We start from the raw sequence: 24,487 nt of genomic DNA, 5'->3' as shown, positions 1-24,487 counted from the left end.
TACACAAAACAGATAGTGTTCACGAACGCATACCTATGCCTTTAAACCAACTAGTGTGAAATCTTTCAGTCATTCAATCACACAAACTATTAGTGCAAAGGTGAGCTAACACCTGTGCTCAGGTGAGTGTTTATGTTTTTCTAAAATGGACGGTGGAATGTGAAAAGAAGGAAGGAGAGGGACCAGCCACCCCTACACCAAGACCCCCGCCGCAGCAGCAGCAGCGGCAGCCGGAACCCCCAACGCCACACGGCAGCAGGCAGAGAACAACCGCCCCCCGGGCGACCCAGTCTGCCACCCAGGCCAGGGCCAGCAGGACCGCCGCGAGGCCCCCAGAGCCAGAGAGCAGGGAGGCATGGGGGTGAAAGGGAGCGCTGCCCCAGCCCAACCAGGAGAGCAGCCCCCCCGCCGCGCCGGGAGAGCCCAACGCAGGGCCCCACCCGAGAAGGGCGCCCACAGCCCCAAATGAGCACCCCACCACCACCCAGGAGTTCCAGGCACCCCCCCCCGCCCCAACCTCAGGTTTAAGTGTGGCTTTTTGACCAAATGTGTTTAGTTGTTTAGCTGTTTTACTTTGTTTTGCAGAGTTATTTTGTCCGACTATGCTTGAGTGTCTGCACCATGAGTGAGCGTGAAGGAGAGGATGATGATTTTATATACCACCCTTAGTGAGTAATATATACATTAGTACAGTAATGTTACAGTCTGAGAAATAATAAAATGCCTGTTAGAATCACAACATTTCATCCACAAGATGCTAAAAGTGAAGCAGAAGCTGAGAAAGGAGTAGATTGAAGTCAGAGTGGGAACAAGTCACAACAAGCAGAGATTTGATCAGCAAACGGTGAACCACATTCCTGAAGGCCGTCTGTGTTCCTCAGTAACAGGGCGTGTCTGAACGGCTGCAGATTCTGCAGAACATCAAGGTTTCCTGCAGCTGGATTGAAGGAGTGCTGCCCCCTGGTGGACAGAACTCAGCAATGCAGCTTCAGGATGGAGTCGGTTCCAACAGATCAGATCAACGTTCTGTTCTCTGAAACATACTTGAGGCTGGTAGAAATAACAGGAATGTGCTCTAAAATACTATTTAGGTTGCTGCCCTGCAGAGCCTCAGGAAACACGTCTTCATGCCATCGTGTCTAACAGCGTCACTCGTGTTGGATTTTTAAAAGCACATTAACTTTCAGAATCACTATGTTGTCAGTGAACTCTGATGTCTTTGTCTGCTGCTGTTTTCCTCACAGATCAGAAACAACAGCTTTATGATGAGAACAGAAAACAACTTTTACACAAAGACTCACCGAAGAAGAAAAAAAAGGGAGGAAACTCCAACGTCTGTGTCTGCTGGATAAACTATGCTGTCTGAGTTGGAGAGCAGACTTCCTCCCTCTGTGTGTGTGTGTGTGTGTGTGTGTGTTTCCTCTGCAGTTACAAGAACTCATGTGACCGCAGCTGCAGCAGTCTATAAGCTGCTGGGTCCTAAAGAGAACCTGATTGTATTTCAGCTTTGAATTGAAATCAAACAAAAATATTTGATTAAATTTTCTTTTCCTCCAGAGATTCTCCGTAAAATCCTAAACTCCTGAGGAACTGAAGAACATTTCTGCTCTGTTCTTCATTCTCCTTCACAAAGACTGAAATAAAGATTATTAATCAGAAATCTAAGAAAAAAAACCTCATCTCTGTAGTTGATGCAGAGCAGCAGTCCAGAAGAGAACAGTTCAGAGGATCTCTCTATTTTCTCTCTAACTTTCTCTCCAACAACTGAGCAAACACATTAGAGCTGAAGGCCTTGTGTGTTGGACAGGTTTTACTCTCCAACACAAAAGGTGTGTGTGGGGAGGGAGAGGGGAAGAATGTGGGGGGGTGGGGGGTGGAAGAGAGTAAAGGGAAGATTGACTTTTTTTATTTAACAGTCTCGTTCCAAGTATTACACCGTGGCCGTGAATGGCAATCTCTCATCAGCTGCTGGCTGGGATGGCGGACTGAGCAGACGTCTCTCGCTAAGCTCTCGCCTTTTGCCCCGATTTGCAAAGTAAATGTCAGAATTTGAAAAACTGAGAGAGAACGGTTTGACTGGAAAACAGTTGCACGTTGATTGTATCTTTGTTTTGGAAGAAACATCTTTGAGTTTATTCTTTGCTCAAATGGTGTCAAAGAAAACAAGTCCGAAGCAAACTACAATGCAGCCGTCGGCCATGTGCGAGCATGACTATTCCCAGATGGACGTTGCTTCCAACATGAAAAGAAAACCACCGCCTACTCCCACAAAATCTACAAGACCACCTTTGAAGGTAAAAGCGGGACAGGAGTCAACTTCCAGATCTGATGATGCTGTTTTGGCTGCAATTGAAAGGCTAACGTCCAAAATAGAAGACTTTGGAAGTCAGCTGCGTGAAAACACAATAATGGTGGCAAACATCTCCCGGCTCATTGAGATGAACCCGGCTGAAATAAAAGATTGTAAGACAAAGATCGCAACGATAGAAAGAGCAATCCCAAAGATTGTGAAGGAGAACCGAGAACTGAAGGAAAAAGTTGCAGATCTGGAAAGATACAAACGAGGATGGAACTTGAAAATTCATGGACTGAAAGAAAAAGATAAGGAGAGCATCAGGGAACATGTGGTCGGAATTTTGTCCAAAATCGCACCACAGTGGGCAGACGTGATGGACACGACGGTGGACACGGTTCATCGACTGGGGAGGAGGGAGGAAGGAAGACATCGCCAGGTGATCCTGCAGTTCGTCACGAGGCGCCATAGAGACGCTTTCTGGAAGATCACCAAGAACTGCCAGACCTGCAAAAACCTGGGGATCCGCTTCAAGGAGGACTTCAGTAAAGCAGACCGAGAAGCTCGAGCGGCCGTCTGGCCCAAGATGGAGCGGGCCCGAGCAGAAGGGAAGAACGTCTATTACAGGGGCCATGTGGGATACATCAATGGGACTAGAGTCACTGTGGAGTGAAATATTTACAAGGAGGTGACCTACTTATTTTGCGCTATTGAGTGCATAGTTTTTTTATTTTATTTATTTATTTTTACTTTAGTTATTCTAAGGTTAAACATTTAAGTCACTTTGTTTACATAATAGCACAGATCTAAGTCAAGTATTCTTTTTCTTTGTTTTACATTTTAACTTTTATTACCAATTTTTTTTCTAAGATTTGAAAGGTCTTAATCACTATGGTTCTTTAATTTGTAATAACAATTTATATTGTTTTCCAGTTAAACAATTTAGTAAAAATCATCCTCTAATGTCAAAATTCTTAGTTTCATATTTAGTAAATAGATAGGGGTGCAGTTAACCTCTAATTTAAGACACCAGCTTTTTAATCCTAAATTTTCTCTTTTTTGATTACGTGTTTGTCGTTGGTGGTGGTGGTTTTTTATTTGACCAAATACTAGGGGTATTAGGGATTTTGTCAAACGAAAATCAGTTTCTTTTTTACAAAAGCCAGAATGTTATTCAATACATTTCATAAAGAGAATAGTTTATATTCTAAATTTCTGAAATTAATTAATAATAAACCAAAATGTAATAAAACTGTCTATTTTCAATGAAGACTATATGCTAAATGTTGTATGACGATCCCTAGTATTGTAAACTACAATTTTAATGCTGTTTGTTATTTTTTTGTTTGTGTTTTATTCGTTTTTATTTCTTTGCTGTAGTTATGTGCATGTGTTTGTTTGGAGTTCAATTAAAACAAAAAAAAATCTCTCATCAGCTTCCTAGCTCTGTGCAGTGCACTAACACGTGACTACTCGCCTAGCATGCTGGGTACTCATGCATGCTGGGTAATGCAGTTCTATATAGCTAACATCGATACGCTACAAGTGATATTCATGTACTGTGCCAGTCGCGTGCAGTGATTTTGTGTGTTTGCCAGTCTGATAATTTATTGTCTTATTATAGGTGACAATGTACTGCCCATTTTGCGCATCTGCAGTGGTGTCCCAAGGAAGGACATTCTGTAGTTCATGTGGGAAAAATATCAGCTTCCTATACAGTGTTGATACAACTCAACAAGCCAGAACAACAAGTGAAGGTAATGCTCTAAACTTTGGTCCTCTTTTTTTTTTTTTAGCCTTAGGCTTTCCTTTCAAAGTTTTTTTTTTAATATTTATTTTTAGATGTGTGAGCATGTATTTATCTGAACTCTCCTTATAGCCGAAAGCAGTGGGACAGATGCTCTAGCTACGTTTCAGAATTTCCGATCCATCAAGGACATGGAAAGGCGATCTTGTTTCAAAAAAAAAACTTAAAACAAAAATATGTTAAGGTAATTTCTCTGTTCCAATGTAGGCTAGTTATTAATTATACATGTTTTTGTGGCAATCTTAATTTTTATATACCTACTTTATGTTTTCCTGTAGATATTAATTGGAATAATGACAAGGAAGGACAGCATTCTGAAACCAGTCCGAGGATCATGTCTACCCCTGGTAGTAGAGCCAGAATAATGCTAAACAACTCCAGAAAGCGGCAGAACAAAAAATGAGAAACTTTAACCAAAATTCAAATGGTGCTCCTTACACTCTGCTGTACCCCGATGGTACAGAGGTAAAAAATATACCTGGGACCCAAACATCCTTCTCGCTACAACTGTATAAGGAGGCAATAGGGAAGGTTTATCAAAGGATTACACTTTATCTTTGTACAGTTGAAGACTTTGTCGCTCAAAGTAAGTAATTTTGATATTATTCAAAAGCAGGTAGAGCTATCTTAAAGTAATGTGAATTTCCTGACATGAGTATGCATGTTTTTACAGCAGAGGAACATGTCACTTCTGACTCGAGTGACTCAGAGGTGATCGCTATCAGTGGAGTTACAGCACAGTCAAATGGAACGTACACATTACCAAGTGTAATGGATACCATTTCCTTCTTTCCTATTTGTCTGTCTGTTTTATCATGTGCATATGAATGTATATGCATACAAGCTTCCACTCACAGTCCAGTTTTTTATATAGGTGGCTTTTGACACAGAAGTTCCTGGAACATCGAAAGATGCAATGACAGCCACATGCTACAGGTGCTTTGTTGATACAATTTCAGATTATTTCATTTTAACACTTCATTGTAAAGATATGGTAATTTATGTTCATTTTCAGCACATACACAGAACTCTATGCACCAGTTGTAATAGAGGATGAGGAGGAGTCAGGCAGTGATGCAGAAAGCCTTAGCATTTCAGAAGATACAGAGTAAGAAAGCTATTCTGTTTTCTTTTCTTTTTTTTATATTTGGTTGAATGCTTGAACTTTTCATGATATTCCAGAATTTTTTGCCTCCATTGAAATACATAGGGAATCTTTGGTACAGAAACTTGTTGGTTTGATACCCGGCGCTCGCATTCTTTACAAAAATATCTTTTTATTGTGCTGTTTTCACTTCATTTATGGTCAACTTTTATATTTTCTTCATTAATTTTGTTTTATTATTTTTGGCTAATTATACCCTTTAAGTTTCCTTTTAATTCAGCAATGTGGCATTCAAACCTTAAGCTCCTTTTATTTATTAATGTGTCTTGTTGCTTGCCGCATTGCATAAATTGTTTGTGTCTTGTAGAATGGAACAACCATCAGCAGCCAACATAATTGCAAATCTGGCATCCCAGATTGATCACCGTGCCATCAACAGATTTAACATCTGTCTTTCGGACATTTGGGATGGAGCTGTCAGAGGGTGTAAGCGTGGAACCTTTTCTGAAAATAAGGATCTTAATGTAAAGTTCTCTGATGATGAAGGGAGGTTGGAAGAAGGTATCGATATGGGTGGCCTAAAAAGAGAATTTCTCTCCCTACTCATGAGAAGGCTAAACCAGAGACCCATTTTTGATGGACCTCCAGAAAGCAGATATCTTGTCTACAATTCAACAGGTACTGTTCAGATAATCCTGTCATGGTGCAGGGTGGCTCGAGAGCCGGTTGGACCCAGACGCAGAGGCGGAGGCATGAGGATCAGAGTCCAGAGGGTTTAATGAACAAAAAACAAACAAAAAGCGCTGCAGAGCAGGATGACAAAAACCAAACAAAAACTCACTGTGGCGAGGAACATGAAACGAGACAGCATGACATGAACACCAAGACAAGGATAATGGACCAACACAGGAGGAAGGCAGAGACAAGACTTATATACAGACAGGGCAGACAAGACACAGGTGGACACGATCAGGGCTGATGGGGAACAAAGGAAGTAAAACTCAAGAAACAAGACAAGACAGGAAACCTTTCAAAATAAAACAGGAAACAGAACTTAACCATGACAGAACAAGACAGAAAGCAAAAACCAATACAAAAGAAACTCAAACCATGACAAATCCATGTTTTAAAAAAATAAAATATTTTTTTAAAGAACTTTGCCAAAAAACACTGCAGTGTATGTATTTATTGAAGATTAAACACCAATTCTGAATTTCTATTAGCAGCTTCAAGAGGCAATGAGTACAGGTTGGCAGGGCAGATGATTTCTGTGTCTATCGTGCATGGTGGACCTGGACCGAATATCCTCTCAAAGGATCTGGGGCCTCATTTATAAACGTTGCGTACGCACAAAAGAAGGCGTACGCCACTCTCTACGCAATAAGTGATATTTATAAAAAGCAAACTTGACGGGAAAATGTGCGGTCCTTCACGCAAGCTCTGACCCAGGCGTACGCACAAAAACGGGTGAAATGAGAAACGGCGACACCGTCGGCAGATGGAAGAAACACATGAAAGTGAAAATGACAATACTGCCTCTCATACAGCCTACACCAACACCCGCTTGATTTTTTTTGTTTGTTTCACTGCTGATCGATCAAACGAAAATTACAACAGAAATTTAAATGAACACATATTTGCAGAAAGAAAAGTGAAATATGTTCTGGAATATTGGCATGTTGTGCAATTCATTCTTATAAATAATATAGTTAACAGAACGAAATAATGTACAAAACTGATATTCTTGTCAATGTGTCCGTCTGGCGGAGCAGATATAGGTGCAATTAGACGGACAGATGGATAGATAGAGAGAGATGCATTAATTGTCCACTGGGTAAAGTTGTTTTCATAGTAAAACATTTCTTCATAAGCTATGGAATTATGGTATTCATGCATATGCCTTTAGTTTGTTTTATTTTTGATAAAACAATGTATGGCGTATGTCTCAACCATTCAGAAAGCAACAAGAAATTGCATTTGCGCGGAACAATTTCCCATTTCCACGTCGATTATTACCGACATCTGTAGCTTGTCAGATGTAATTAAATGGAGGGAAATAAAATGCCCCATCACAATGCGTAATGACCCACAATGGCTGATCTTGCGCTCTTAGAAGATGTGGCAAATGGAAGAATTTGGAGTGAACGCATCTTTAGACAGCAACAAGACTTGCTGGAAAACGAGGACGAGTGGCTTATGAGCCGGTTCCGACTTCCTCGAGTCGTCGTGTTGGACCTCTGCGGGCTTTTGGGGGTGTGTCACCCGGTGCATCTGGCGCGTCGGTGTTCCCCCTGCGCCTCAGTCTCCACTCCACTTAAGGGATTCCCCAATTATTGCCGCCAGTCTCTCATCAACAGGGGTCAGCTCCAGTGCCCCCCCGTGGCAGACACACTCTGGCGATGCAGCGCCAGACGTTTTTTTTGCCTCGACTTTGATGTCCGACCATTTCTTTTTTACTTCGGTCACGGCCCGAGGTTGTGAGGCTACAGCATTTGGCGTCTGCCACCGTTTGCCACTCAAGAGCCTTTTAGGCATTAGTAATGCCCACACTGTGCCCTCCAAACAACATTTTTTTCTTCTTTTCCTCCTCGCCAACGATAACTTCTACTTCACATTGAGTGAAGTTACGTTTTTTTTTTCATTTCTTCTCTGTGTTTGCCATGGTTTCGCAATCAATGAATATTAATTTGTGGGCGTTTCACGGACTATTTATGGGCAACTATAGGCGTGTCATGAAGCTGCAAAAGCTGCGCTGCATTTAGAATCGGTTGTGATTTATTGAGGGAAAGATGCGTAGGATGTGCGTGCGCACGGTTTTATAAATCTGAATATTTCTGTGCGTACGCACGTCCTATGTTTCATCCGTACGCCACTTCTGACGCAAATCCTACGCAAAGTTTTATAAATGAGGCCCCTGGTCAGCTACATGTCAGGGCAGTCCAGCTTCAACTCATCTGTAGAAGACATCAAAGATGAAGTTATAGGGACAGTGCTGCAAGAGGTACAAGGGTCACTGATGTTGGTAAAGGCAGATCTGAGGAAGCTCTTAAAGGTCGATATGTGAGGATTAATGGCGGACGAAGTGTGCATGATCAGAAATTAACCCACGCCGAGGAAGCCTGATGTTCGTGTCGGATGGTTGCTTCCGCGAAGTGTGTTAATTTCTGATCATGCACACTTCGTCTGAAATTAACTTGCATAACTTTTTAAACAGTTGAAATGAGAATTGTCATTTTTCAGATACTGAATGCATCCTCGCTGGAAAGCCTGCAAGACCTAATGCTAAGGCACAGCACAATGCTGCAGACGGCAGGGTGCTTTAAAAGCGTAGCATCAGTACAGGAAAAGCACTCAGTTGTGAGGGAGTACCTCAGGTGGTACATAATTGAACGGAACCACAGTGCAATTGAAAGGTAGCTTGGATTTTTACTTTCCTATTTGTAAGGGAACATCTATCAAAACTTTTGAAAAAAGTGCTAGTTTCTATCCATATGTGAAGTCATTCTATTTAGTTTTATGTGTGTTTATAACTGGGAAAGGCCAATGACTTAATCTATTTGGGATTTGAACTTTGGTATAAGATATAGTGGGAAACCTTAATGCTGATATTTTAATTATTTGTTACACATTAGACAGAAAACATTTGAATGCTCACTCATTACCTTATCAGATAATCCTACATTTAACCTTTACTATGTGACCCGTTTTTGTATTCCAGATTCAAAGATGGTCTTAATTGCTTGGACTTTTTAACAGCACTGCAGCAGCACCCTGCGGTCATGGCCCCTCTTCTCTGCCATGTGGATAAACGGCTATCTGCTTTGGAAATTGAAAATCTGTTCAAACCAGACCTCAGTGAAGCTGGAACCAACAAGAGGAACCAGGAGGAAAGAACATCAGCTTCTGGGCAGACTACCTTCTGGATTGTGAAGGTTAGTTTTCTCTCGAAATGTAAAAATCTTATTTCTACAAATTTGGAAGCAAAATTTATGTCATTAATTCTTTTTACTTTGAGAAAGTGACAGCGTTATAACGCTGGAAGACATCTTCATGTTTGCTACAGGAGTGTCTGGCATCCCTCCTGCTGGCCTGGAACCTCTGCCAAAACTTCAATTCCTTGAAAGCTCAAAGTTTCCCATGGCAAACACGTGTCAACATTTTAAAGCTCCCTCTCCTGGAAAACTACAACACGTTAAAAGAAAATATGACTTTTGGGATCAGGAACTCTCCCGGATTTGGATGCATTTAATCATAAACCATCAACCTAGGCCTGCACAATATACCGCAAATTAATCGTTATCGCAAAATCCAGCTCTGCAATATGCATATCGCAAAAGACGGCAAATATCGCAATAAATCGTAAACCTTAAACCTTGGAGGAAAATTTCAAGTACAGACAACCTTTTGCTGTAATCACACCATATATTTTTTGTTCAAATAAATAATTACTTCAAATAAATCAGTTGACTTTGTCATAGTGATATTCAACACTTACCTGTGAGGCACATGGTACATTGTCTCTGGTTTGCCAGATGGGCACTGGGACTGACGAACAGGGCGAATGGTATAAGTGTTCCAGAACGGCTTATGTTCGTCCAGTTCTTTCTGCAGGACATCCAGGAAGCAGAATCTGACTAAACAGGTGTGCAGATTGCTGCCATTGAAGAGATGTCGCTCACTCAAGTCACCAAAGAGATCCATCCAGAACTTACTCCTAATTAAGAGTACACATCTTATTAACATCACAATAGCCTTTTAAAACGGTGTCTCATTTAAAGAGGTGCTGCAGAAAGAGTGTTTAAATCTTGTGCCCTACTTAAAAAAATCTAATTGTTGTGTAATGGGACAATTGTGTTTACATCCAGTCTTCCACAGAGGCACAGTGTATTTAATTTAACTTATCATTAAGCAAAAATGAATCATACTCAAAAAGTTTTTTTGAGAATCCTAGATTTCCTTGATTCAGGTCCAAATGTCTATATAATTATGTTCCAACAATGAACGAGTAGTGGCGTTAAGAGAAGATGGTCAATGTTTTTAAACCTCAAAAAAGTTTTAAAAAAAAAATACAAGATGTCGGCTCAAATAAAGACAACATAAGTAATTGGGGATAGGGGAGTAGAACCTTTGCTTTCAGAAATAGGACCACCAGCTTTCAATGCGTTGGTTGGATGTAGACGTTCCATACACGTGGCTTTTGGCTCCTGCAAATTCATCTCCATGCTCAGATCTCAGGCAACAGTAAGGGGCAGCCATCAGACCATTTTCTGTGCCACAGTCAGTGCGGAGGCGCTTAGGAATAACACCAAACTCAGCTGCACACTGTATGTACATTTATACAATGATTTTGGGATCATTGTTGGACCTTCCACATTTGAGCCACATAACTTTTCTGGAGAAGCCATCAATACACCCAGTTATTGCTATTCCAAAAGGTTTAAGTTTATCGTAGCCATCAACGTGCCAGACTTCATTAGGTCCCATTGATCGATAAACTCTTCGAACAAATCTGCGCTTAGATCGGTTTTCCACTCGGATCGGACCAATTTCTGCCATTAGGCGCATGACATCATCTCTTCTGACTACAAAACCGTATTTCTGCTTAAGAGTCTGCCACATTGCTCTGTAGCCAAAAAGCTGGCCTGATCCCTTCAGTTCATCTGTAATTGCTGCCTGTACAATTGAAAGTGGAGTGTAGTTAATCTTCCTGGTAAGGCCAGCATCTTGTAATCTTCTCTTTAGGCTGCTAAGACTCAATGAAATGCTGTGCTTGGTGGCTAGAAAGTCCACTATTACTTCATAACTGTGGCCCTCAGTAATATACTTGACAATAAGTTCTTCCACCATTGTAGTGTCAGGGCCTGAGGAGAAGAATTGAGAACACAGAGAACAACATCTACTGGATTTATGCTAGTGGTTTTAAATTACCACCTAAGGTGAATAAAAAGTGTAAAAAACAGTTTATAATCTATGTGGAAGTTCTTACTTGACCGTGTTATTAGATGTAAACAAATAAAGTTAATAAGTTAACTCTAGCACCATGCAAGAACTATTGACTCTTTGTCATTTGGGTGATATAATAACTCAATAAAATTTCCATTCTATACCTATGTAGTAAATGCATATATGGTAAGCTTAGTAGGTAAATCTTTTTAAAAAAGAGCACCAAAGTTTAGAGCATTACCTTCACTTGTTGTTCTGGCTTGTTGAGTTGTATCAACACTGTATATGAAGCTGATATTTTTCCCACATGAACTACAGAATGTCCTTCCTTGGGACACCACTGCAGATGCGCAAAATGGGCAGTACATTGTCACCTATAATAAGACAATAAATTATCAGACTGGCAAACACACAAAATCACTGCACGCGACTGGCACAGTACATGAATATCACTTGTAGCGTATCGATGTTAGCTATATAGAACTGCATTACCCAGCATGCATGAGTACCCAGCATGCTAGGCGAGTAGTCACGTGTTAGTGCACTGCACAGAGCTAGGAAGCTGATGAGAGATTGCCAGGAAGAAAAATAGTCGTCATTTCCATTGTGCTGAGGAGGTTAATACTGATATGCTGCGGTTAATGCCGTCGTGCTGTTGTTAATTTCGTTGTGCTTTGGGTAATGCCGTTATGCTTCGGGTAATATCGTTGTGCTTCGGGTAATGCCGTTGCGTTGCCTTTTGTGTATGTAGTGCGAGCCCTGTCGGCCACCGTAACAACTGTCTGAAAACTACGGGTTATTTTTGAGCTGACAAAACAAAACAAAAAAGATTTATCTTAACTGAAGCAAATAATTAAGTTAGATCAAAGTAAAAAAAAGTTTCTATTTCCAACATCCATATGTGGTCTTATCACCCTCTCACGATGGAAGTATTATCTGAGCTTTTTCATCCACTAAATCATCTTCAAATGGACACTCCATGCTGCTTCACCTCTCCCAAAACAAACTAACCTTCAACTAAACCTGCTCCGGACCAGGTTACGTTCAGAGCATATGTTACACGGTTCAAAATGATGGGCCAACTCACTCTCTGTGCAACATGTTTAATTTTGAAAAAAAAAAAACCCGCAAAATATACAAAATCACAGTCAAAAAGAGCGCACTTCGTCATATATTCTGCTGACTCACCAATTCCTGACTTGGCTTCTTCTGCTGGTCAGCTACTGACGTATACGCATAACTCTGCACGATTAACACATACAACACAACTTCTGCACTGTTTCATACAGATTACATAACTTTTAAGAGTAAACAAAAATTCCAAAATGCATTTCACTCCATTGGCAGACACTTAAACTCCTAACATAAGAACTTGCGTTTTTTTCCACACAACTAAAACGACCGTAAGCATATTACAAAATCTTGTGATAAATTCAAACTCCTGTACCTGCTCAGTGACTGCATTAAACACTGGTATAACTCCGCATATGCGTTAGTAGTGATGGGACGAGCGACACTGGTGCATCAGCACAGTGCCGAGAGCTCAAGAGGGAAACCTCGTATCGGTGCGTGTATTGCTTTAAGAAAGAATCACGTGACCGATACAGGAACTGTATCGTTTGGATGTGCCGCGCCAAAGTGTGTTTATCAGGAAAACTGTATCAACATGTCGTGGGTTTGTCGGATGGAGTTTTGCTTGATCAATGATCGTCCTAGGAAGTTTTCCCCGGTGTGGAATAATTTTGATCTTGTGACGCCAAACAAGGTAAATCTTTTTCTCCTTTATATACTATTTTTTAAGGTGGCGCATTGGATTCACTCACTTTATCAGTTTATCAAGTGAATGACCTGTGATACATATGATAGTCAGTTAAGAGCCTTACAGTTGCTTTATTCAGGTTATCATGTAATTATGAGATCCTGATCTCGTAATCATGAGATAGGCTGTCTATTTTTTTAATGCAATGTTCTGGTAAGAGGTTTGAATTGTTTTCAGATAAATTAACTTTTTATGTTATTGAAGGTGAAATGTCGGCTCTGCTCCACCGAGCTATCTTATATCAATAAGAGCACTTCATCAATGCTGAGGCATTATAGAGCTCGGCATGGCAATGAAGAATTGGCAACTACTCGTGAGAGTACCCCAGGTATGTTGAAATTCTCTCTAAAAATTGTGCTGAAAAAAACATGCATGCAAACAGGCTCAAGGCCTGGTATCGAACCTCCAACCCTCTTGCTGTGATGCGACAGTGCTAACCACTACACCACCATGTCGTCTTATGTCTATTTGATATTGTTTGTAAAAATTACAGTCCTTTTATTAAGCTTTTGACAAAATATTTCCTTTTGGCTTGCAGTTCCTAACAAGCAAGCAGTGGATAAGGCAGTGGTCAATATGATCATCAAAGACTGTCAGCCACTCAGCTTTGTTGAAAATGAGGTATTCAGGGAGCTCCTGTATCACCTGTTTATTATTATGTGATAATGAAGTAATGATTAACTATTTTTTTAGGGCACAATCTCTGGAAAACGTTAGATATGGAGGTTGCAGAGACCTAGAAGACGAGGAACGTAACAGCTGATTCCATTATTGAAGTCCAACGGTACCTGGCAGAAACAAACACACCCAGAAACCAAGATTCTTTGCAATATTGGAAATTGATGCAGGAAATATACCCACATCTTCATCAACTTGCACTTAAAACTCTCTGCTCACCATCATCGTCTGTTCCATGCAAAAGAGTATTTTCCAAGGCTGGGGAGCTGGTGTGTAAGAGGAGCAAAGAGACTCCAAAAACTTTTGTTCCTCAATAAAAATTCATGAACTAATCACTTTTTTGTCTTTTATTTCATATGATTTAACAGTCAAGTTGACAAATGTGCACATACTGGAGGAGCCACAGCACTGCTGTGTACAAGAAGGCCTGCAGCAGACTCTACTTCCTAAGGAAGCTGAGGTCTTTCAATGTGTGCAGCAAGATGCTGGGGATCTTCTACCAGTCTGTGGTAGCCAGCACCTTGTTCTCCTCCGTGGTCTGCTGGGGAAGCAGCATTGCAGTCAGTGACACCAACAGACTGAACAAGCTTATCAGGAAGGCGGGTTCTGTCATTGGCTGCAAACAGGACACATTTGAAACAGTGATAGAGAGGAGGTCACTGAACAGACTCCTTTCAATCATGGACAACCCAGAGTATCCTCTCCACCCTGTTCTGGACAAACAGCGGAGCTCCTTCTCTAGAAGGCTCAGACAGCTCCGCTCCAAAACTGCCCGGTACCAGAAACCCTTCCTGCCCAATACTATAACCCTGTTCAATAACTCACAATGCAGAAGATAACCTTTGCACATTTTTTTTGTCTTTTTCTTTCTTTTGCACATGTCTTTACCTGCACTGTTTTGTAAATAGCTCTTTAAATTATACCACATTTTCCTTGTTCTTGTTTTTTATTTATATAATACTTAGTCTTTTTTTCCTTGTCAGTTGTTATGGTAACAAACAAATTTCCCACGTTTGGGATCAATAAAGTATTTCTGATTCTGAGAAAAAGTTAAAGAAATTGTAACTCGGAATTTTTACTCTAATTTGCTATATTTTACATACCATCTCAGTTTTAGCATTTACACAAACAAGGAATTTCTTTACCTGCAATGATTTTATAACTACTGCAGGGGTCACTATTGGGTGACCAACACAGTATCAATACAGTGCCGACACAGTTTGTTTAGTGTGTCAATACACTCCTTGAGGTATCGTCCCATCACTATGCGTGAGCTTTAGCTTATCTTAGCCCTGGACCTGAGAACTTAATATGATCAACACTTTAAATTCTTCTTCACATGCCTGTTCCATAAATTCATAATTCTAGAACCAACTACCCTGGGCTGAATACTCTCATAACTCTCTAATCAACTCCACCGGTTGTTCACCTTTTCAGGCAGCGTACGGTTACCAACCACCCCACTTCCCGCACCAAGAACAGACAGCCACTGTATCGGGTCCTGCGGCATTTGTAAGGCGCTGTCGTCGAGTCTGGGACAATAACATCAGTTATTAAGAAACCAGGAGAGGCTTTCCACAGTCGCCAATCGCCGGAGGCGTGCCACTCCAGAGTACAAGGTGGGAGACAAGGTTTGGCTGTCATCCACAGATGACACAGGGGGTTCAAGAAAGCTGATGCCCCGCTACATCGGACCATACCCTATTGTCAAGATCATCAACCCTGTGGCAGTCAAGCTAGGCCTTCCCCGCACCCTCAGAGTCCACCCGGTATTTCATGTGTGCAAACTAAAGCCTGCTAAAGACTCCTCCCTTCAGCCTACTCCAGTGCCCCCTCCTGCACCTCGTATTGTGGATGGCGGTCCAGTTTACACGATCCGGGAGCTTCTTGCCTCCAGGAGAGTGGGTCGGGGTATCCAATATCTTGTGGACTTGGAGGGTTACGGCCCTGCTGATCGACAGTGGGTACCTGAACGTCACGTCCTGGATCCAGCTCTGATCGCTCGTTTCCAATTCAATTCAATTCAATTCAATTTTATTTGTATAGCCCAAAATCACAACAACAGTCGTCTCGATGGGCTTCGAAGTAAAACATGAAATCAAAAGGATCACGAATACAAAGAGTTCAATAGAAAAATACTAAAATGAACTAACAAACTGACTAAGCTATACTGGCATCCCTGCCCTTAGACCCCCCTTCGCGGTAAGGAAAAACTCCTAAAAAAACCGGATTCCGGAAAAAACGAAGAAACCTCAGGGGTGCCCACATGAAGGAGGGATCCTCCCCCAGGACGGACAGGCGATTTACCAGAACTCTTAGAGAAGAATTAATTTATCTAAATCTACAACTACATATATAAAAGTCCAGCAGATGAGCTTCATCCAGCCGTGGTTGTGGGGACAGTCAAAGGCGCGAGTCGTGCCGGAGACAGGAACCACAGCCAGGTGTAGGAGCAGGAGCAGAGAAGAGGTACTCGGTCAGGCACAGAGCAGAGACGAGCCAGAGATGAGCCAGAGGCAGGATCCACAGCCAGGTGTAGGAGCGGGAGCAAAGGCGAGGTAAACGGTCAGGAACTGGAGCACGGATGAGCCAACTGGAGTCTGGAAGCACTCCCACTCCCCAGGAGGGGAGAGGAAAAGAGGGACAATACATGAATCGCACTGCACCAAACAGAGGCATGGAGAACTAAATGATAAATTATGATCAAGAATAGAGGAGAGGAAGGGTAGAAGTAAAAAAGGAAAGAGGACAGAACCCCAGTGCACCATAGTTACCCCAGCTTCAACTTCTAGCAGCCTTTTAAAAGAAATAGTTATTATTAAGTTTAATTTAAACAAACTAACATTAAGTTAAATAATCTCTGAATACTAACTAGTCTGACAATAAGCCTGTCCAAAGAGGAATGTTTTCAGTCTAGCTTTGAATGTAGAAACTGAGTCGGCCTCTCTTACATGAGCTGGGAGTTTATTCCATAAGACAGGGGCTTGGTGGCTAAACGCTCTACCTCCAACCGTACTTTTACTAATTCTAGGAACCACAAGCAGTCCTGCATTTTGCGAGCGAAGTGTTCTTATTGGTTGGTAAGGGACTATGAGGTCCTTAATATAGGACGGGGCCATTCCATGTAAGGCCTTATAGGTTAACAGGAGGATCTTGGACTTAATTCTAGAATCAACTGGGAGCCAATGGAGCGAAACTAACACAGGAGTGATGTGATCTCTTCTGCTGGTTCCAGCTAACAATCTAGCAGCTGCGTTCTGAACAAGCTGGAGACTTCTTAAGGAACTCTTAGGACATGCTGCTAACAAGGAGTTACAGAAATCCAGCCTCGACGTAACAAATGCATGGATGAGTTTTTCAGCATCACTCTTAGAAAGTATATTTCTGATCTTAGCAATATTCCGCAGGTGAAAAAAGGCAGTTCTACACGCCTGAGATATGTGAGCCTTAAATGATAAATCCTGGTCAAGTAAAACCCCAAGGTTTCTAACTGTGGAATTGGGGGCTATACTTATACCATACAGGGAGACTATCTGAGCAGACAGAGCATCTCTGAGGTTTTTAGGACCAAGTATAATGACCTCAGTTTTTTCTGGGTTCAAGAGGAGGTAATTAATTGTCATCCAGGTCTTGATGTCACTGATGCAGGCATTCAGTTTCTCTATCTGGTCATTCTGGTCAGGCTTCATGGATAAATACAACTGCGTATCGTCGGCATAACAATGAAAATTAATGCTGTGTTTCCTGATTATGTTTCCTAGGGGTAACATATAAAGCGTAAACAGGATCGGTCCCAAGTCTTAGCCCTGTGGGACTCCATAGTTGACTCGAGTGCACTGAGAGGAATGGCCATTTACATTAACGAACTGATACCTATCAGACAGATAGGATTTAAACCACTGGAGAGCAGATCCTCTGATCCCTATGTCCTGCTCTAATCTATGGAGTAAAATACCGTGGTCGATAGTGTCAAAGGCAGCACTGAGGTCCAACAGGACCAGAATAGAAAGTAGTCCCTTTTCTGAGGCCAATAACAAGTCATTAGAGACTCTAACTAGTGCAGTTTCCGTACTGTGGTGAGGTCTAAACCCCGACTGAAAGTCTTCAAAGTGGCTGTTGTCCTGTAGGTGGCAGTAAAGCTGCTTAACTACAACTCTTTCTAGGATTTTAGAAATAAAGGGCAGGTTTGATATCGGTCTATAGTTGGCCAAGATGCTAGGATCCAAACTGGGCTTTTTCAGAAGAGGTTTAACAACTGCATATTTAAAAGACTGTGGCACGTAACCCGTTTCCAGAGAGGTATTTATCATTGTTAATATGGGATCATTAATTAGGGGAAAAGTTTCTTTAAAAAGTCTAGTGGGAATTGGGTCTAACGGACACGTTGAGGATTTGGAGGACTTAATAATTGATGTTATTTCCGCTTGATCCACAGCAGTGAAGCAGTCTAATGTTACAGAGGTTTCTATGGATGCCTCCATTTCTACCGCTTCAGCCTGTTCTGGGCTGATAGTAGGAATAACTTGATTTAACTTATGTCTAATATTTGAGATTTTACTATCGAAAAATGTAAGAAAATCATCAGAGCTGAGAGAAACAGGAACATGTGGTTCTACTGAGCTCTGACTGCGAGTTAATTTAGCTATAGTGCTAAAAAGAAATCTTGGATTGTTTCCATTCTCTGATATTAAGGTTGAATAGTACTGGCTTCTAGCTCTACGCAGAGCTTTTTTATAATTTAATAGGCTATGTTTCCAGATATCCAGAGACTGCTCTGAACCGGAGCGGCGCCATTCTCTTTCCAACTTACGGGTTTCTCGTTTAAGAGAACGAGTTTCAGCGTTAAACCACGGTGCTACTCGGTTTTGTCTAACGAACTTAGGTTTCAAGGGGGCAACAACATCGAGTGTACTCCTGAGGGCTTGTAAGGCATCATTAACAAAGTGGTCATTTATACTAGGACTGATACTATGGGAGCTGGTCTCAGAGTATTTTCTCAGAATATCACTAAGTACTGGCTGAACTGTGTGTTTAAACTCAGACACAGAAAGGTCAGTTAAGGTTCTTATAAGTTGTTTCTTATTCACTGGGGCAGAAGGATGTTCCAGTGTAAGCTGGAAGGTAATCATAAAGTGATCAGAAATGATGGGGTTAAGAGGAAGGACACTCAGCTGGCTGATCTCTATACCATGGGTTAGAACAAGGTCCAGGGTGTGCTTATGACAGTGAGTGGGTTCATTCACACTTTGGGTGAAACCAACATCATCTAATAAAGCTGCAAAAGCCGTTCCTAGGCAGTCACTGGGGTCATCAACATGAATATTAAAATCCCCTAATATTATAATTTGATCAGAATCTAAGACAATAGTCGATAGGAAGTCGGAAAACTCAGTTAAAAATTCTGAATATGGGCCGGGGGGGCGATAAATAATTATGAGTAAAACAGGTTTTCGAGTTTTCCTGTTTGGGTGACTTAAAGACAATATGATGCTTTCAAATGAATTATAAGCATTTTTAACTTTAGGGCTGAGAAGTAAGCTAGACTGTGATATTACTGCCAAACCACCTCCTTTACCTGAAATCCTGGATTTCTGATAGTTAGCATAAGTGGGGGGGGGTTGCTTCATTCAATCTAACATAATCATCCTGTTGGAGCCAAGTTTCTGTTAAGGCTAAAAGACTAAGATTGTTATCAATGATTAACTCGTTGACTAAGAGGGACTTGGAGGAAATGGATCGAATGTTTAATAAACCGCATTTAATGACATCATCAGCCCATGACGCGCTCCTTTCATTTGTCTTTCAGCACATAAGCTAAAGCTAGGACCTGCTTGACTTTCCCTGCATGGGTTTTGCACCGGCACTAACCCTAAGGGAGGCTCAGAGGAGCGTTTTACACTGCTGCTCTGCGCCCGGGTCTCGTCTCTGGATTGTCAGGTTCCACAGGGCCCACCCTGAGCAGCCTCGTCGGGGTCCGTCTGGGAGCCGGACTTTGTGAGGGGGGTTATGTCATGGTTACGGCTGGGCTGCTGCCTACCCCCTCCCTCCTCCTCCTGTGCAATTACCTGGATCTCAGCTGTTGTCTATTTGTAATTTGTGTATTTAGGTTCCTGTCCCTGTGGTTTCTGTGTCGCAGTGACCTGTTTGTTCAGTTCTCTGATGATTGTTTCCTCGAGTTTTCGAGTAAATCTTTGACTACACTACAGTTGGTTTCGAGTCCTTCCTGCGTTTGGGTTTTTCGGTTACGAGCCGTAACAGGGGCCTCATTTATAAACGTTGCGTACGCACAAAAGAAGGCGTACGCCACTCTCTATGCAATAATTGGTATTTATAAAAAGCAAACTTGACGGGAAAATGTGCGGTCCTTCACGCAAGCTCTGACCCAGGCGTACGCACAAAAATGGGTGAAATGAAAAAGGCGACACCATCGGCAGATGGAAGAAAGACGTGAAAATGAAAATGACAATACTGCCTCTCATAAATAACATGAAGACTTCACAAAGCAAGTCTTACAATTAACAGCCTACACCAACACCTGTTTGATCGATCAGCAGTGAAACAAACAAAAAAATAATCAAGCGAAAATTACAACAGAAATTCAAATGAACACATATTTGCAAAAAGAAAAGTGAAATATGTTCTGCAATATTGGCATGTTGTGCAATTCATCCTCATAAATAATATAGTTATTGCTGTGCTGGCCCCGACCCTGAACCCCATCCCCACGCATTTAAGCCAAATGCTGTGATGCGTCGCTTGTAAAGAACAACAAAAGGTGTGGAAAATATAATTTATTTAATAATTCCCTCATCATGCAGTTTATTTCAGTCAGTCTTGATTTCGCCCAACTCCTTGGCCAACTCTCTGATTGAACTACTGACTTCCCTCTGCATTTCAAGGACTGCATCGATGAGGACACGTCCACTGCTGGAGGGTTGAGAGCCGCGTGCCGTGGAGACGCTGGGTCCAGACGGCTGCTCAGCTGCAGCATCGTAACCACTGGCCCCGCTGGAACACCCAGCAACTAAAATAAAATTGTTCTATATTAATAAACTGTAATTGTGTAGCCTGCATACATGTGACTTGACTGCATTCATTTTAATTATTTCTCTTACCTGTGTCACCCGGTGCATCTGACGCGTCGGCGTCCCCCTGCCACCGTTTGCCGCTCACGTGCCTTTTTGCCATTAGTAATGCCCACACTGTGTCCTCCAAACAACATTCTTCTCTTCTTTTCCACCTCGCCAACGATAACTTCTACTTCACATTGAGTGAAGTTACGTTTGATTTCCTCTCGGTGTTTGCCATGGTTTCCCAATCAATGAATATTCATTTGTGGGGGTTTCACGGACTATTTATGGGCAACTATGGGCGTGTCATGAAGCCGCAAAAGCTGCGCTACATTTAGAATTGGTTGTGATTTATTAAGGGAAAGATGCGTAGGATGTGCGTGCGCACGGTTTTATAAATCCGAATATTTCTGTGCGTACGCACGTCCTATGTTTCATCTGTACGCCACTTCTGATGCAAATCCTACGCAAAGTTTTATAAATGAGGCCCCTGGAGTCTCCGCTCTCAACAACTGAGGCTTGTAACTCCTTCAAAATAGTATTAGGGCTCTTGGTGGCTTCTCTCACACATTCAAAAAAGGGCCATATTCCTTCCACTTCTTGATTGATGTCACTGAACTCCGGGGCATGTTCAATACCTTGGATAATTTTGTGTATCCATCCCTGACTTGTACCTTTTCAACAAGCCTTTCTCTGAGTTGCTTGAAGTGTTCCTCTGCCTTCGTGGTGAAATAGTAGCCTGGAATACTGCTCCCCCAGTATCTGGACCCTTTATAGGCTGGTGTTTTATAATTCAGTCACTTGGGACCCACCCACACCACTCAGGTGATCTTTATTTGACCAAATGTGAGACTATTGGCACTAATTCGATGGACTTCTATTGAATTAGACCATTACATTTAAAATGGGGTCTAATAATTAACAATTATAATTCATATCATACTTTTTGTTTCATTGACATTACTTTGTAGAAATCTGTTTTCACATTGACATTGAAGATTTTTTCTAATAAATTTCTGAGAGAGAAAAGACAAATTTTATTGACCATGAGTGATTTATGAAAGCAGCAAAAGGGACAAACATCCAAGGGGGTTGGTTTGCACAATAAATCTCAAATTAATTGTTATTGCAAGATCAAGCTGTGAAATATGTATATCCCAAAAGACAATGAAAATTGCAAAAACTGGTTACCTTAAATGTGCTAAGACAATCTTATGGCAGCTTGACGTATTTAACAAATCAAATAAATCCCTTTATGCATTTAACCAATCAGATGGATACCTTCCGTTTTTTGACCAATCAGATGGAGCTCTTTTATTTTAGATGTTCATCTCCTATGTAGACTAGGGTCATTTGAAGTATATTTATTAAACTGTTGCAATGCAATGGGAATAATGTTTTTGGTTGTTTTCCTATTTGTTTATATACCACAAGTTATATCTTTATTGCAATATTAATCACTAATATCATATTCGCAAGTTTTCCTCAAATCGTGAATACTTAAGGCACTGTATGTGTATATACAGAGCCCATGACCTGACATAAATGGATAAAATAATAAATATCTTGTTCCCACAAATTAATAATTTGTTCCCACAAAATAATGTCTCGTTGCCACGCAATAATTAAGTTGTGTAAAAGAAATAATTTCTTGTTCCCTTGAAATATCACGTTCCCATGCATTGATTTGTGCGAATGAAATACTTATTCATGTCATAAGTCATCATAAACACGGATGTGAGCAATATTTGGATTTACAGCAGATACTTTCACATGTCTGTGTATGTCTCATTACATTGCACAGAAGACACGGATGATGTTTAGAGATTGTTGCCGTCTCGTCCGGCACATTCAGATGGTTCAGGACGTCCAAAAATGAAATATGCAGTTGGGAAATGAAAAGACACACAAGAGTCTGCATGAATTTTCAAACCTTTTCCAAAAGGGGAGAGGTGGAGAAACACGACCTGTTAGGCTCTGTGGCTGTCCTCTCTCTCTGTCCTCAAGGCTAAAAGGCTTTTTTATTATTCATTAAGGGAAGATGTAAACGTACTAGATACGTCATTAGAATGGTGTGTTTTTGTCTAGTCTACATTGCAGGTGTTGTGGCTCCATAAACACACCAGTACAGAAAGAAAACAGAGACCAAAAGTCAAAAACAGGCCTACTGGTGACCTTGGTACCTATTATCTGCTACTGAAGGCAGGAATCAAGCAGATTTCTCCAGTACAATATCCATGCATGTATAGAATCCATTAAATGCATAATAAAAAGAACATAGAAAATATAACAGAACCTCTGTTCACCTCCACAAGATCAAATTTATTTATTTTAAAAAGCGCAAAAGCATCGGTAATCACGTTTTTGTCTGGGTTCATTCACATCCTGGTACCCTCTCCGTCTATCCTGGCTGGTAGACGGACAGCCTGCGGCGGTATGGGATATTGTAGCTTAGGGTAGAATAGGAATAATAATATTCAGGTCTTTTATTAACATACTCTTTAGCAGTCATTTTACATCCAAAGGCTAGTTTGCTACATGCTACGTAGCCTATCATTTATCCTGTTGTATATGAATGCATCACAGTAACAGGGACACGGTGATTGGTCGAGATGCATTATGGGATAAGTAGCATGTAGCCTAGTAGCATTTGGATGTAAAGTGACTGATAATGAGTATGATTTTTGTAGAGCTTTTTAAAATAAATAAATTTGATCTCTAAGCATCATCCGTGTCTTCCATGCAATGTAATGAAACATACACAGACAGAAATGTGAAGGTATCTGCTGTAAATCCAAGTATTGCTCACATCCTTGTTTATGAATGTCTTATGACGTGAATAATTATTTCGTTTGCTCAAATTAATTAGTCTGATCCTCTCTTTTCGTCTTGATTACTGCAACTCCATCTTCACATGTTAATTTTTAGAACGGCTCCAGGTTGTCCAGAACGCTGCTGGAAGGCATTTAACTAATTCATCCACGTTTTCACACGTCACTCCGTTATTCTCCGGCTACACTGACTCTCTATTCGCTACAAGGTACATTTTAAAATCCTGGTTTTAACATACACAGCTCTTAAAAACCAAGTACCGGTTTACATAAAAGACCTTTTCAATTCAATTCAATTTTATTTGTATAGCCCAAATTCACAACAACAGTTGCCTCGTTGGGCTTCATATCTGTAATTGAAAAAGTAAACATAAACTCAAAAGGATCATGAATACATAGAATTCAATAGGAAAATACTAAAATGAACTGGCATCCCCGCCCTAAGATCCTCCTTTACATTCAAGGACAGACAAGAAGAGCATTTAAAATATATCAAAATACCTTCTGGACTGAGAGACTCTGGTGGTTGTGATGTAATTTGGAGAAGTTTTTTTGTTTTTTATTCTTTTTTTATTTCGTTTCTATCAATTTGTAGGTAGATGGAAGCCTTGGCTTCATCAGACACCTTTTTCTGTTAATATTGTTCAATGTTTACGTTGTTGTTTTAAGTTCGTGTGTTTAACATAACCGACATAAATGTCTCTCTCTCTCTAAAAAGGTTCCCCCATTTCTGCCTCACATATTCTGAGAGGATTCTTCTGCAGCGTGTTAATCTGGAAACTATTTTATTTTGAAAAAACAGACATGCATCTTAATTATTTGTTTTAATGTGAAAGTCCTGACCAACATCCTTTTTTAGTGTCTGATTGTTAAACTTTATTTAAGAAATGTCCATGTCCTTCATGTTGAATGTCTCCGTCATCAATTCACTTGATTTCTGA

General features: G+C 41.0%; 3 protein-coding genes and 1 long non-coding RNA gene across 11 annotated transcripts in view; 2 read left to right on the top strand and 2 right to left on the bottom strand.

Moving 5' to 3' along the window:
- Positions 1-1,323, bottom strand: part of LOC105355327 (NACHT, LRR and PYD domains-containing protein 12-like) — a 1,049,862-nt gene extending 1,048,539 nt beyond the window's left edge. The window contains exon 1 of the mRNA XM_023962079.1: positions 1,302-1,323. The gene's annotated coding sequence lies outside the window, so the exon portion shown is untranslated. The remainder of the gene's footprint in view (positions 1-1,301) is intronic.
- LOC105355262 (NACHT, LRR and PYD domains-containing protein 12) overlaps positions 1-24,487 on the bottom strand; it is a 517,064-nt gene that overhangs the window by 38,716 nt on the left and 453,861 nt on the right. For 5 of the 8 annotated variants that reach the window (XR_002874515.1, XM_023961968.1, XM_023961988.1 and 2 more), the window contains exon 1: positions 1,302-1,359. The exons of 1 other annotated variant lie outside the window; for it this stretch is intronic. The gene's annotated coding sequence lies outside the window, so the exon portion shown is untranslated. Of the gene's footprint in view, positions 1-1,301; positions 1,360-24,487 lie in introns of those variants that run through there. 2 more of the 8 variants (XM_023961978.1, XM_023961979.1) reach the window with 1 other exon arrangement.
- On the top strand, positions 8,126-9,664 carry LOC101159895 (G2/M phase-specific E3 ubiquitin-protein ligase-like). Its single transcript, XM_023963045.1, has 4 exons — positions 8,126-8,206; positions 8,446-8,618; positions 8,924-9,137; positions 9,221-9,664. The coding sequence occupies exons 1-4, from the start codon at positions 8,132-8,134 to the stop codon at positions 9,236-9,238; spliced, it is 480 nt and encodes a 159-aa protein (XP_023818813.1). The 5' UTR covers positions 8,126-8,131; the 3' UTR covers positions 9,239-9,664.
- On the top strand, positions 12,135-13,940 carry LOC111948777. Its single transcript, XR_002874770.1, has 3 exons — positions 12,135-13,295; positions 13,506-13,588; positions 13,661-13,940. It is a non-coding gene; the product is annotated as an uncharacterized LOC111948777 (long non-coding RNA).

This window comes from Oryzias latipes, chromosome 2 (assembly GCF_002234675.1).
Source record: "Oryzias latipes chromosome 2, ASM223467v1".
NCBI lineage: Eukaryota > Metazoa > Chordata > Actinopteri > Beloniformes > Adrianichthyidae > Oryzias > Oryzias latipes.
This window is presented reverse-complemented; position numbering and strand designations above follow the sequence as displayed.